The 14,204-nt window shown below is 42.6% G+C and overlaps 2 protein-coding genes across 2 annotated transcripts; one reads left to right on the top strand and one right to left on the bottom strand.

Annotated features, from left to right (window-relative positions):
* Positions 1–3,731: 3,731 nt before the first annotated feature.
* Positions 3,732–8,523, bottom strand: nudt1 (nudix (nucleoside diphosphate linked moiety X)-type motif 1). The gene is made up of 4 exons (XM_084329548.1): positions 8,493–8,523; positions 7,738–7,901; positions 6,219–6,364; positions 3,732–3,911 (listed from the first exon to the last, which is right to left on the bottom strand). Exons 2-4 carry the CDS (start codon positions 7,890–7,892, stop codon positions 3,739–3,741), a joined length of 474 nt encoding a protein of 157 aa, XP_084185674.1. The 5' UTR covers positions 7,893–7,901; positions 8,493–8,523; the 3' UTR covers positions 3,732–3,738.
* A 603-nt stretch (positions 8,524–9,126) lies between these two features.
* Positions 9,127–13,927, top strand: mrm2 (mitochondrial rRNA methyltransferase 2). Its single transcript, XM_084329474.1, has 3 exons — positions 9,127–9,281; positions 11,455–11,655; positions 13,483–13,927. Exons 1-3 carry the CDS (start codon positions 9,161–9,163, stop codon positions 13,920–13,922), a joined length of 762 nt encoding a protein of 253 aa, XP_084185600.1. The 5' UTR covers positions 9,127–9,160; the 3' UTR covers positions 13,923–13,927.
* Positions 13,928–14,204: the final 277 nt, after the last annotated feature.

The following is a 14,204-nucleotide window of genomic DNA, read 5'->3' as shown; positions in this document are numbered from 1 at the left end:
GTATAAGGAGGTAGCTTACCAATAATGATGTAGTATAAGGAGGTAGCTTACCAATAATGATGTAGTATAAGGAGGTAGCTTACCAGTAATGATGTAGTATAAGGAGGTAGCTTACCAATAATGATGTAGTATAAGGAGGTAGCTTACCAGTAATGATGTAGTATAAGGAGGTAGCTTACCAATAATGATGTAGTATAAGGAGGTAGCTTACCAATAATGATGTAGTATAAAGAGGTAGCTTACCAATAATGATGTAGTATGAGGTAGCTTACCAATAATGATGTAGTATAAGGAGGTAGCTTACCAATACTGATGTAGTATAAGGAGGTAGTTTACCAATAATGATGTAGTATAAGGAGGTAGCTTACCAATACTGATGTAGTATAAGGAGGTAGCTTACCAATAATGATGTAGTATGAGGTAGCTTACCAATAATGATGTAGTATAAGGAGGTAGCTTACCAATACTGATGTAGTATAAGGAGGTAGTTTACCAATACTGATGTAGTATAAGGAGGTAGCTTACCAATACTGATGTAGTATAAGGAGGTAGCTTACCAATAATGATGTAGTATGAGGTAGCTTACCAATAATGATGTAGTATAAGGAGGTAGCTTACCAATAATGATGTAGTATAAAGAGGTAGCTTACCAATAATGATGTAGTATGAGGTAGCTTACCAATAATGATGTAGTATAAGGAGGTAGCTTACCAATACTGATGTAGTATAAGGAGGTAGCTTACCAATAATGATGTAGTATAAGGAGGTAGCTTATCAATAATGATGTAGTATAAGGAGGTAGCTTACCAATAATGATGTAGTATAAGGAGGTAGCTTACCAATAATGATGTAGTATAAGGAGGTAGCTTACCAGTAATGATGTAGTATAAGGAGGTAGCTTACCAATACTGATGTAGTATAAGGAGGTAGCTTACCAATACTGATGTAGTATAAGGAGGTAGCTTACCAATAAGGAGGTAGATTATCAATAACGATGCAGTATAAGGAGGTAGCTTACCAATAAGGAGGTAGATTATCAATAACGATGCAGTATAAGGAGGTCGCTCACCAATAAGGGCCTTAATAATGAACAAATACCAGTGTTTGTTCTCTGTCAGAGAGGGCCGACCAACCTTCTCATAAAGGACAATGAGTGTCGTATGATCCATCGTTAAGTAATGCATCTGAGGGCAGAGTGACAGACAAGGATTTAAGAGTTGATGCCGCAGCATGCCTATAAATTACATCACCATAGTAGTCCAAGATTGAAATGAAGAAATTGCTCACATCTGTCATTGTTTAGGACGGGGGCGGGGCGGGGCCCAGAGGTTGTTGAGGAGGGGGCGGGGCCCAGAAGTTGTTGAGGAGGGGGCGGGGCCCAGAGGTTGAAACAATAGAGCCCTCTGGATACGACCCTGACATCCAACACACTGGTATATGAGGTCGTCTTTATTTCATCTGTCATCTAAACAATGACGGATGGGAGCACTGACTATTATTCCCTTTGTGTGTACAGTCACACTGGTGCAGTGCTGCTCAGACTGGGCTCCCTTTGTGTGTGTACAGTCACACTGCTGCTTCTCAGACTGGGCTCCTTGAGGGTACAGTCACACTGCTGCAGTGCTTCTCAGAGTGGGCTCCTTCAGAGGGTCCCAGGGGGTCCCCAGCAAAATGAGTTTATTTATTATTTAATATAATTGATTCACTAATATTTTATTCACTAGAGGTTTTCCCAATGAGAGAATGTATAACTGTTCCGGTCTGATCATAGGTGTCACTCTCCTCTCCTCTGTTACTTCCTCACCTACATCTTTGGAAATGTGGAATAATTCATATCTAATAAATATTTTCTCAAGATGGGGGACCTTGAGACAAACTCTTATCAAACAGGGTTCCTGGCCTATTATGTAAAGTTAGGAATCCTTGATATGAAAATGTTTGAGAACCAATGCACTGGTGGTGTGTGATCAGAATTCTGATAACCAAACATGCTAAGTAGTAGTAGTAGTAGTTGTACCAATTTGTATATTCTGTACCCAGTTTAATCACCTGTACATTGTATATCACTTTACTGTTACATTTGCACTCTGGTTGGATGCCAACCCTCTTTTCGTTGTACTGTACTTGTACTGTATAGTGATACATTTGAATCTAATCTAATCAAATTCGTATGATGATGTAACAAAAACACTAATCAAAGCAATAGTTATATGACAGTCAGCAACTTAGAATTCTGACGAAACTATTGGAATTTAATAACTAAACATTTGCCGACGATGGCGTAACTAACAATCCCCCCTGAACCCAGCGGGTCGCTGGTGCCTTGTTCACACTGCAGGTGCCTTGTTCACACTGCAGGGTCGCTGGTGCCTTGTTCACACTGCAGGCCTTATTCATTCTGATTTGTGTGGCCAATATCACGCGCATGTGACCGGCGTGCCCAAATGAACAATAACGAAGACGGACGTAAACATTGGAGGACGACACTGAAGTCAAGGTGTCCAGAGTGACGTAAAGATCGCATGAATTCTGATATGACCGATGACGCATTGCAAAAGATCAGACCTGTATCTGATTTAGCACCACAGATAATGAAAGTGGCCCAAAATCAGAATTGAAACGATCAATATTCAATGTGGTTTGTGCCGTTCACACTGTTGTGAAATAACAGATCTGAAAAGATCTGATTCAGGCCACTTTTGCCAGTGCAGGCGTTTTGACAATTGACAATGTTTATTTTGGTCCCATCTAGGGATGAGCCCAAACGCTCCAACGTTCGGACCTTCGTTCGCTACGTTGGCATTCGAATTCTAAATCAACATTCGAATTTTAAATAAAATTTAAAAAATTATGTGTCTATTAATTCTGTTTAAACCAATGGGGTTTTTCTTCACAGTTGCAGATAAAGATTAGGCTATACACTAATATTATAGTATTACAAACTGATGAGTTATATTCATTAAAGAAAGTTGATTTAATAAAAAGAAATACTAATTTAATCAGATTAATGACTTTATTCAAATTGAGGATTTAGTTTGAGGATATCAACTGATATCTCTACAGGGAGGAAGAGGAGGATTAGTGAAGCCTCATCTCTACAGGGAGGAAGAGGAAGAGGAGGGTCAGTGAGGCCTCATTGAATATTTTTCAATATTTATTCTTTTTCAATATTTCTTTTTTATTATTAAAAAACGAAGGTTCGAACGTCCGTTCGGAAAAACCCTGACGAAGTTCGAAGCCCAAAAATAGGCTTCGGGGGAAACAGCTCTAGTCCCATCTTGATTGACATTTTGTGTTGTTTATACCAACAGGTACAGGTGGCTCACAGCTCCTCCACCTCCCGCAGCGTGTGGCTCACAGCTCCTCCACCTCCCGCAGCGTGTGGCTCACAGCTCCTCCACCTCCCGCAGCGTGTGGCTGAGGACCAGGGTACAGGCGGCTCACAGCTCCTCCACCTCCTCACAGCTCCTCCACCTCCTCACAGCTCCTCCACCTCCTCACAGCTCCTCCACCTCCTCACAGCTCCTCCACCTCCTCACAGCTCCTCCACCTCCTCACAGCTCCTCCACCTCCTCACAGCTCCTCCACCTCCTCACAGCTCCTCCACCTCCTCACAGCTCCTCCACCTCCCGCAGCGTGTGGCTCACAGCTCCTCCACCTCCTCACAGCTCCTCCACCTCCTCACAGCTCCTCCACCTCCTCACAGCTCCTCCACCTCCTCACAGCTCCTCCACCTCCTCACAGCTCCTCCACCTCCCGCAGCGTGTGGCTGAGGATTACGTCCTGACCCTGGAACTTGAAATAGGCCACGAACTTCTTCTTCTGAAGCATCAGTGGAAACCATAACTCATCATCTGCCCACATCTGGCCGAAGGGTATTTTGTCGCAGTCGAACCACTGAGGCCTCATCTCTACGGGGAGGAAGAGGAAGAGGAGGGTCAGTGAGGCCTCATCTCTACAGGGAGGAAGAGGAAGAGGAGGGTCAATGAGGCGTCATCTCTACAGGGAGGAAGAGGAGGGTTAGGGTTAGTGAGGCCTCATCTCTACATGGAGGAAGGAGGGTTAATGAAGGTTCATCTCTACAGGGAGGAAGAGGAGGGTCAGTGAGGGTTCATCTCTACAGGGAGGAAGAGGAAGAGGAGGATTAGTGAAGCCTCATCTCTACAGGGAGGAAGATCAGTGAAGGTTCATCTCTACAGGGAGGAAGAGGAGGGTCAGTGAGGGTTCATCTCTACAGGGAGGAAGATCAGTGAAGGTTCATCTCTACAGGGAGGAAGAGGAAGAGGAGGATTAGTGAAGCCTCATCTCTACAGGGAGGAAGATCAGTGAAGGTTCATCTCTACAGGGAGGAAGAGGAGGGTCAGTGAGGGTTCATCTCTACAGGGAGGAAGATCAGTGAAGGTTCATCTCTACAGGGAGGAAGAGGAAGAGGAGGGTCAGTGAGGGTTCATCTCTACAGGGAGGAAGATCAGTGAAGGTTCAGGTGATGCATCTCCATTCAACATCCAACATCCAGTACTGTTTATACTTAGCTGTCTGATTAGCTCAGTACGCATGAAGCTTTTATCCAAAGCGCTTTACAATTTGTTCCTCACATTTTTACCCATTCACTCACTGCCGACGGCACATGCAAGGTGCCAACCTGCTCATCGGGGGAGCAATTAGGGGTTAAGTGTCTTGCTGAGGGACACTTCGACACGCTGCCTGGGAGGAGGGGGAATCGAACCGGGAACCTCTGGATTACCAGACGACCGCTCTACCTCCTGAGCCACTGTCATCACTATTACTACTGTCTGATTGAATCCTGCCACTCACTACTGTTATCACTATTATCATTATTACTTTGCACTTTGTTCTATGTTCTATTGTTATTACTGCATATCCTATCTGTACTGCCCTTCCCCCCCATGCTGCTATGACACTTGAATTTATCCAAGGGGATTAATAAAGGAACACTTGATTTGACATGAATCCATAAATGTGAACAGAATGGGATAATTTGCACTACCTTAATTGTTCCTTTTAGAAACCTGGCACTGGGGTTGTGGGAAAATAAGCATTTTGATAAATGCACTCAGCAGAAACAATATGATTTAGTTTGTGTAGAACTGATAGCTATAAACATTTCACTCGACGTACAGTATGTTATCAACTGAAAACTGCTGAGCTAGCCAGCACTCCCCAGATTTTTACGAGGGTCAAGTGATCGAGCATCACTTGATCTTTCATCAAGAAGGACTTTACTCCTAATTGTATCAGCAAAGCAATGCCTAGAAGTGCAAGAATGGACATTAGCAGTAAAAGAAAAAGTGCCAGACAAACATATTTTCATTTAAAGGAGACCAGAACTAGTGAGTATTTTTCAGCTTCTTCAGAGGCCAGCAATGACACCTTAAAAGGTGCAGTAAATGTTGTTTTCTTGTAAAAATAAGTGTTACATAGCTCTACATTCCAACAGCCACTCCATATAGAGTGTCTGGTCAGTAACATGGGTCTCTCAGTCCCTCCACTCTGCAGTAAACAGCCATCACTGATACAGAGTGTCTGGTCAGTAACATGGGTCTCTCTGTATGTCATGTATGTCATATATGTTACAATGAATTGAAAATGGGGGACCCTGATGTAAACAAGACGAAAGTCTTTCTCTGGTCTGCATCCCCTTAACAATTGTATGTATTGAGCTGTACTGTACTGTACCCATTCTGCAATCTGTTAATAAAGTTTTCAATCAATCAATCAATCAATCTCAGTCCCTCCACTCTGCAGTAAACAGTCATCACTGATATAGAGTGTCTGGTCAGTAACATGGGTCTCCCAGTCCCTCCGCTCTGCAGTAAACAGCCATCACTGATATAGAGTGTCTGGTCAGTAACATGGGTCTCTCAGTCCCTCCACTCTGCAGTAAACAGCCATCACTGATATAGAGTGTCTGGTCAGTAACATGGGTCTCTCAGTCCCTCCACTCTGCAGTAAACAGCCATCACTGATACAGAGTGTCTGGTCAGTAACATGGGTCTCTCAGTCCCTCCACTCTGCAGTAAACAGCCATCACTGATACAGACTGTCTGGTCAGTAACATGGGTCTCTCAGTCCCTCCACTCTGCAGTAAACAGCCATCACTGATACAGAGTGTCTGGTCAGTAACATGGGTCTCTCAGTCCCTCCACTCTCCCCACCCCTAGTGTTTATGTAAGGAGACTGGACACTGGAGGTCATACCGTCTGATTCCGTGGGCTCTCCGTCGTACGCGTCGGCTCTGAAGACGTGGACGTCCAGAAGCTCCGTCTCTCCAACAAACTCAAACTTGATGTTTCCGATCTTCACCAGGGCGTCCGTGGTGAGACCACTTTCTTCATGCAGCTCTCTGGGATATTATGAGAACACAGGTTCAACTACTGTAACCGTGTCCAGACTGAGAGACACCTGAGTTACCAATTAAGTTATTCCTTTATTGATCCCCTTGGGGAAATGTTTGCATTTTGTACTTTAATTTTGTATATTGTATTAATTTATGTTGTATAGTTTTTGGTCTTTATTCTTTTTACTTTTGTTTTACTGTATGAAGCACAATCTCAGGAGGCTCATACAGAACCAAGCCTTATATGTGACAAATAAAACAAAACTTGAAACTGGAAATTTGAAATTCAGGCGCCATAGCAGCATGGGGGAGGGGGAGGAGGGGTACAGGTATGGGCAGGGTGATAGTAGAAAGACATAAATATAGGCAATACAACTATTTATCTGAATATAAAAATATGAGGAAAAAATAAACAGTGTAAAGTAAACAATATAATTAACTCTGAATATAAAAATATACGGAAAATAAACAGTGTCAATAAAGTTGAGGATAAGGATCTGTATGGCCCATCGGTTATATTATAAGTTACAATAAATATATTTTTATACTCAGATCGAATTTGATTGCCTATATTTATGTATTGTAAACCAAACTACCACCTTCCACTGATGATATTTCTTAGCAGAGATGGCTTTGGCCACAGAGAGAGAATTAATTAGTTATGCCTCAATCTGCTAAATTAGTTTAGAAGAAGTCTTTATTTGCCATGCAGGTGAACACACACATTATGCATTGGGTCGGCCAATGTTGCTTTGCGGTAGAATTGCCCTTTAACAAGCCATAAAGAAAAACATAGCTGTTCGCCTCTTTTTAACAGCTGTTCGCCTCTTTTTAATGCAACATGCAACACTAATATCACCGACATCTAAGAAGGGAGAGCCCCCCTTGAATGGCCCTTCTAAGGTTTCTCACCTCCACATTGCCTGTGGTGCATTTTTTCCTATTGTTAGGTTTTAGTGAGTTTTTCCTTACCTTCGCGTGGGGTACGTCTGGGAGTGTTGCATGCATGCATGCATTTATTTTGAGCTTATGGACCTTATGGTATTCTTGTTTTTTTATTGACTTACTGTGTTACTGTGTTTTTTTTTCTTCTTGACTTGTTTAAAGAAGACGTGTCTCTGTTAAGCACTTTGAGCTGCACTCTGTGTATGAAAGGTGCTATATAAATGAAGATTATTATTATTATTATTATTATCAATACTGAGATGCCACCAGTCTCAGGCAGTGATGTTGTTAAATCCTGACCAATTCCATTTGAGATGGATATTATTTAGATAATGGAGTCGGATCAGACTCATAATAATCCACCTGATATTACATTTTTGCAGGGGTCAAATAGTCAAATATAATGTCATTGATTTTTTTTTAGGTTATCTTACCGCCTTGCAGCATCCTCAATAGTCTCTCCGGGTTCAACTTTGCCTCCAAAGCCATTCCATTTCCCAGCCCCAAAGCCTCTCTTCTTCATGCCCAGCAACACTCGCCCTGGCTGGACCACCAGCACCAGAGTCAGCAGCTTGGAGGTGGGTCCCATGTTCACCTGCTGCCAGGGAAACACACACTCGTTATCTTGGGTGATCACAAGACTGATTGACTGATTGAAAATGTTTAACAGATTGCAGAATGGGTACAAATACAGTACGGCTCAATACACACAATTGTTAAGGGGATGCAGACCAGAGAAAGACGTTTGTCTTTCTTGTTTACATCAGGGTCCCCCATTTTCAATTCATAATAACATGACATACAGATAGACAGTACTGCATCTATACATTTATGACATACCAGATTGACAAATACACTACTGTTTGTGATACAAAAAGAGTAATTATTTTTTTTAAATTCACTTGAGTTATCAGTCACAAAATACAACTAACTCAATGAGTGGAAAGCTGACATGTTACTGCGGGAAACATAAACTAGTAAAGGCTCAATCTAACGCCAGTATTGTATTATTGCCCCCACGCTTTTATTTACACGCTTGCCTCGTCGTGAGTTTGTTTTACTGCAATGTATATAAATATTGTACTTATATACATACGTATTGTACGTGTTATAAAGGCAACTGTGTAAGTATTAATTATAAAGACATTGGAAGATCTGTAAATATATTCATGATTTATCATCACCATACTTTTCGTGTGAAAGATCAGCGGGAACGTGTGTTACCTCCAAATGTGCTCCGACTGGGAACTTGGAAGGAGTAGCACATAGCGCCTGGGGGAGGTGGGGCGACTGTTTGCAGGAATTCAGGCATTTTCGGGACCGTCTCATTTGCTACAAATAGGTCGTCGCTTGTAAATACAGTACAATATACTGTATCTGGCTGAATAGTAGGGAATTATGGGCTGAACATATAGATAGGATCCGGCGACTTTGGGGCTCCGCGAATACGGGGGATATAAAGTACACACACACTGTCCTCGACCAATCACAAGTTGTATTTCGACTGCACTTCCGCGTTACATGGAGCTCGTGAATCACCACTTAAAATCATCAGTGAATCATCACTTGCACTTAAAATAACTGACATATTGCAAAGAAATTCTGGAGAAGTTTGTCTGAAGAGTTTATTTTATTTTCTGAGAACAACGGGTTTATTTAATGGGATTTAGAACGTCCAGATCCACACTCCTTATCACTAGAGGGCGGTAATGCTCATCGAAAGTGATTGCCAACCGCCAATAAAATTGAAAAAACGAAGAAGAAGAAGATGGCTTCTGCGCAGTCGCAGTTGACCGTCCACGGTTTGGAAAGAGAATCCAAGGACTACTACAACAACCATAGAACACATATATATCTATGACTACAACAACAACAATGTGGAGGACAGTCCTTCTACAGAAACGACACCTGAACACGTCGACATGTCTCATGAGAAAGTCTCCCCAGAACCTGAAAGGCAAGACGACGTCCGAACAAGGTGAATGAGTATGAATGAATGAATGAATGAATGAATGAATGAATGAATGAATGAATGAATGAATGAAAACTTTATTTAACAGATTGCAGAATGGGTACAATACAGTACGGCTCAATACATACAATTGTTAAGGGGATGCAGACCTGAGAAAGACGTTTGTCTTGTTTCCATCAGGGTCCCCCATTTTCAATTCATATAGACATATATGACATACATGACATACAGATAGTCAGTACTGCTATATCTATACATTTATGACATACCAGATTTGCAAATACAGTACTGTTTGTGATACAGAAGGAGTCAAGAAAAGGGAGTATATATGATATATGAGTAAATGATTGAAAACTTTATTTAACATATTGCAGTATGGGTACAAGTACAATTTATACAGTACGGCTCAATACACACAATTGTTAAGGGGATGCAGACCAGAGAAAGACCTTCGTCTTGTTTACATCAGGGTCCCCCATTTCAATTCATCAGGACATACAGACAGACAGTACTGCTACATCTATACATTTATGACATAGATATATGACAGCTCGGAACTAGGCAAAATCTGCATATGTCTTCAAAATCTGCATATGGCTCGCCGACAACAAACTATCATTACACATGGGCAAAACAGAGTCCATTCTCTTCGGTTCAAATAACAAACTCAGCAAAACAGACTGCTTCTCAGTTACAGTGGGTGACAATATTGTCACAAGGAAAGATGAAATTACCTACCTGGGTTCCATCCTAGAGGCTAATCTTTCCTGTGACAAAATGGCATCCAATGTAATAAAAAAAGTCAATCAACGAACTCGATTCTTGTACCGGATCTCCTCCCTGGTAAACAAGAATACCCTGAAGACTCTGGCAGGAGCACTCATTCAAGGATACTACGACTATGCTTGCACCTCATGGTACCAAAGCACCTCAAAGGCACTAAAAACCAAATTACAAACATCTCAAAACAAACTGGTCAGACTACTGCTTGACCTGACTCCTAGAACCCACCTCACCCCTGCACACTTTGCCAACCTAGGATGGCTTAGAGTAGACAACAGAGTACAGCAACTTGCAATGGGCCTGGTCTACAAGATACACTACACGACCAAGGTACCCATGTACATGTCAAAATACTTCCCAAAGGTCAGTGAATACCACGATCACAACACCAGAGGGAGCTCCACAAATCATGTAAAACCCAGATTCGGCTCAAACAAGGGACTAAACACGTTTCGCAATTATGCCACAACAATGTGGAACGCCCTACCCAAAGCTGTAAAGGAATGTAAATCACTACCCACCTTCAAAAACACTCTCAAAGAACACCTACGGGAGACTGCAATTCAAACTGGCCCCTACAAATGTCCTAACCCAGTTGTACAATAAAGACCAAGCATGGCTTTGTCAGTATTCCAATGTACAGCCCCACCCAACCCCACCCCACCTACCCAACCTCCCCCAATGCACAGTTTCTATGTCAAATGTATATACTCTTCTTCTGGATTTTTTTAGTATCACAAACAGTACTGTATTTGAAAATCTGGTATGTCATAAATGTATAGATGTAGCAGTACTGTCTATCTGTATGTCATGTGTGTCATATGATGAATTGAAAATGGGGGACCCTGATGTAAACAAGACGAAAGTCTTTCTCAGGTCTGCATCCTCTTAACAATTGTATGTATTGAGCCGTACTGTACTGTACCCATTCTGCAATCTGTTAATAAACTTTTCAATCAATCAATCAAAACATACCAGATCTACAAATACAGTACTGTTTGTGATACAAAAATAGTCTAAAAAATAGAGTATAATATACATTTGACGAAGAAACTGTACATTGGAGGAGGTGGGGGTAACTGTACATTGGAGGAGGTGGGGGGGGGGGGTAACTGTACATTGGAGGAGGTGGGTGGGGGGGGGGGTAACTGTACATTGGAGGAGGGGGGGGGGGGTAACTGTACATTGGAATATCGACCAAACCTTACTTGGTCCCAAGAGGAGGGTCTCGTGTATTATTGGGTTTAATAGGACATTTACTGTACATTGGAGGGGGTTGGGTTTGGACATTTACGGTGGCCAGTTTCGAATAGCAGCCTCCCCCCGTAGGTGCTCTTTAAGAGCGGTTTTGAATGTGGGTAGGGAGGGATTCACATATTTTTTTTTACGGTTTCAGGTTGGCTACAGCGGCAGCTCAAAGACCCGTTTGTAAAAGCATCTCACGCGCAACACTTCCGGTGCAGAAGTGCCTTCAAGCTGCTGGAGATAGATGACAAGTTCAAGCTTCTCAAACCCGGACACCGTGTGGTGGACTGCGGCGCTGCGCCGGGCGCCTGGAGCCAAGTGGCCGTGCAGAGGGTGAACTCAGCGGGCACAGGTGAGCGGATCTGGGCAGAGGGTGAACTCAGTGGGCACAGGTGAGGGGATCTGGGGCTATAATCCTGTTATTGGGACGAAACTAGACTAACCTAGTCAACAATTTATACCTACTGCTTTCACTGTCTACAACGACCCATATACTGTAGTCATAGTAATCATAACTACCTACCTCTCATACCCACCCCCTCCTAATAGACAGTCTCCTCCCCACCGTATGTATATTTTTTCGCCCCCCCCCCCCCACCCACCCACCCCCTCCTAATGTACAGTCTCCTGTACATTAGGACGAAAGTCTTTCTCTGGTCTGCATCCCCTTAACAATTGTGTGTATTGAGCCGTACTGTATTGTACCCATTCTGCAATCTGTTAATAAAGTTTGCAATCAATCAATCAATCAATCAATCTCCCCATCATATATTTTCTGATCTATGGGTAACAGTACTGTATATTTGCATATCGTATATGTCACAAATGTAACAGTACTATATACCTGTATGTCATGTATGTCCCGGCCTATGCCATAAATGTTATGTATGTTGTGTATGTCATAAATGTCACTGTGAATTGAAAATGGGGGACCCTGATGTAAACAAGACGAAAGTCTTTCTCTGGTCTGCATCCCCTTAACAATTGTGTGTATTGAGCCGTACTGTACTGTATCTGTTAATAAAGTTTTCATTCATTCACTGCAGTGCTTTCACGTCTACAACGACCCTATACTGTAATCATAGTAATCACAACGACCTACCTCATACTATAGTCTACCCATATATATCCAGGGTTCGATTCCCGCTTGGGGACCAGGTTTCCATGATGCCAGGTACCCAGGTGGGATATCTCCCAGGCCTTTCTGTGTGGAGTTTGCATGTTCTCCCCGTGCTCGCAAGGGTTTCCCCCCCGATAAGATAAAACCCAATGGAAAAACATGCACAACAATAGATCGCTAACGCTGTGGCGTCCTTGACGAAGACGGACAGGAGCACTTGGATTGGTCCCCTGGCGCGGCTCACGTTGACGCCTGTCTGCTCCCGGCTGCCCTTGGGGGGGAAGGACGACGGGATGGGTTAATCGCAGATACGAATTGCATGCATGCATCGCATGTGTGCCGATTGATGACCTCGGAGCAGGTCCTAAATTATTATTATTATAACTCTGTATGGTAAGGTAACATGTACAATAATGCTGTATAATACCTTATACATTTACACAGCATAGTATATATATCCATATCTGTCTGAATAAACCTGCATATAACCCTTATATACCTACTTATACACCTGCATATAACTGTATGATGTAGATGATAGCATGTACAATAATGCTGTATATTTTTATTTATTTATATATATATCCACATCTGTCTATACATGCATATAATCCTTTTTACATATATGTAGATACTAGGCCTATATCTATATCTGTACATATCTCTTACCTACTCATACTAGTTACGCTGCTGGCCAGTATGACTTACTACCATAGTGTCTTTATACCTGTATCACTGTACATATTAATACTACAACTCTGTACAGTACATCTGATTAACACTATTACTCAGTAGTACTCATTAATATATTTTATACCCAGTTTAATCACCTGTACATTGTATATTACTATTGCACCTTACTGTTACATTTGCACTCTGGTTGGATGCCAAACTTAATGTCATTGTACTGTACTTGTGCTGTATCATGACAATACATTTTAATCAAATGTAGTTTAAATTATTCTAGCTACTTGTGAAATTCTTATGAACCAAAAAAAAAAAAAGACAAAGGAATATAATTGTGTGAAATATAACAAAATATTTTGTTTCCTTTCCTAGATCCAGATTTGCCCCGTGGCACCGTTATCGGGGTTGACCTTCTCCTAAACATGGCGCCTTTGGACGGAGCCCGCTTCCTGTGCCATCGTGACATCACCGACCCCGCCACGCACACCAGACTGGCGGAGCTCCTCCCCGACGGCCAGGCCGACGTCATCCTCAGCGACATGGCACCCAACGCCAGCGGCTTCAAAGAGATGGACCACGAGAGACTGATCACCATGTGTCTGACGCTGGCGGACTTGGCCGCGAAGGTCTTGCGGCCCGGCGGCTCTGTGGTTTGCAAATATTGGGACGGAGGTCTCGCCCATAAGCTCCAGGAGAGGCTGACGCGTGACTTTGGCAGCGTTAGGTCTTTGAAACCAAAGGCGAGTAGAAAGGATTCATCGGAGCTGTTTTTCATCGCTAGAATGTACGGCGGCGCAATAAAATTACTGTAATCTTCCATGTTTGTGTGGTGTTTTAAGCTGTGACAACGTAGTCTCTGAGATCCTATCGTACAGAAGGACGTTTTACAATTGTTTTTTAAACCGTCAGAACGGTTAAAGGGATAGGTTTATAAACGACAGTTTAGGTGATGATGACGTGTTAAGGATTTGCAACTAGGCCAAAAGTGATGACCCCCCCCCCATCAAAACTTCCTTCCAGACGATGGGATCTAGACACTACCTTATGACATAGGATGCATCAACTACGAACTTTCCTCTGTGCTTTCTGTTTTT

The sequence above is a fragment of the Notolepis coatsorum genome (genome assembly GCF_963971535.1).
Source record: "Notolepis coatsorum genome assembly, chromosome: 14".
Lineage (NCBI taxonomy): Eukaryota > Metazoa > Chordata > Actinopteri > Aulopiformes > Paralepididae > Notolepis > Notolepis coatsorum.
The sequence above is the reverse complement of the archived record's forward strand: the minus strand, read 5'-3'. Positions and strand labels throughout refer to the sequence as shown.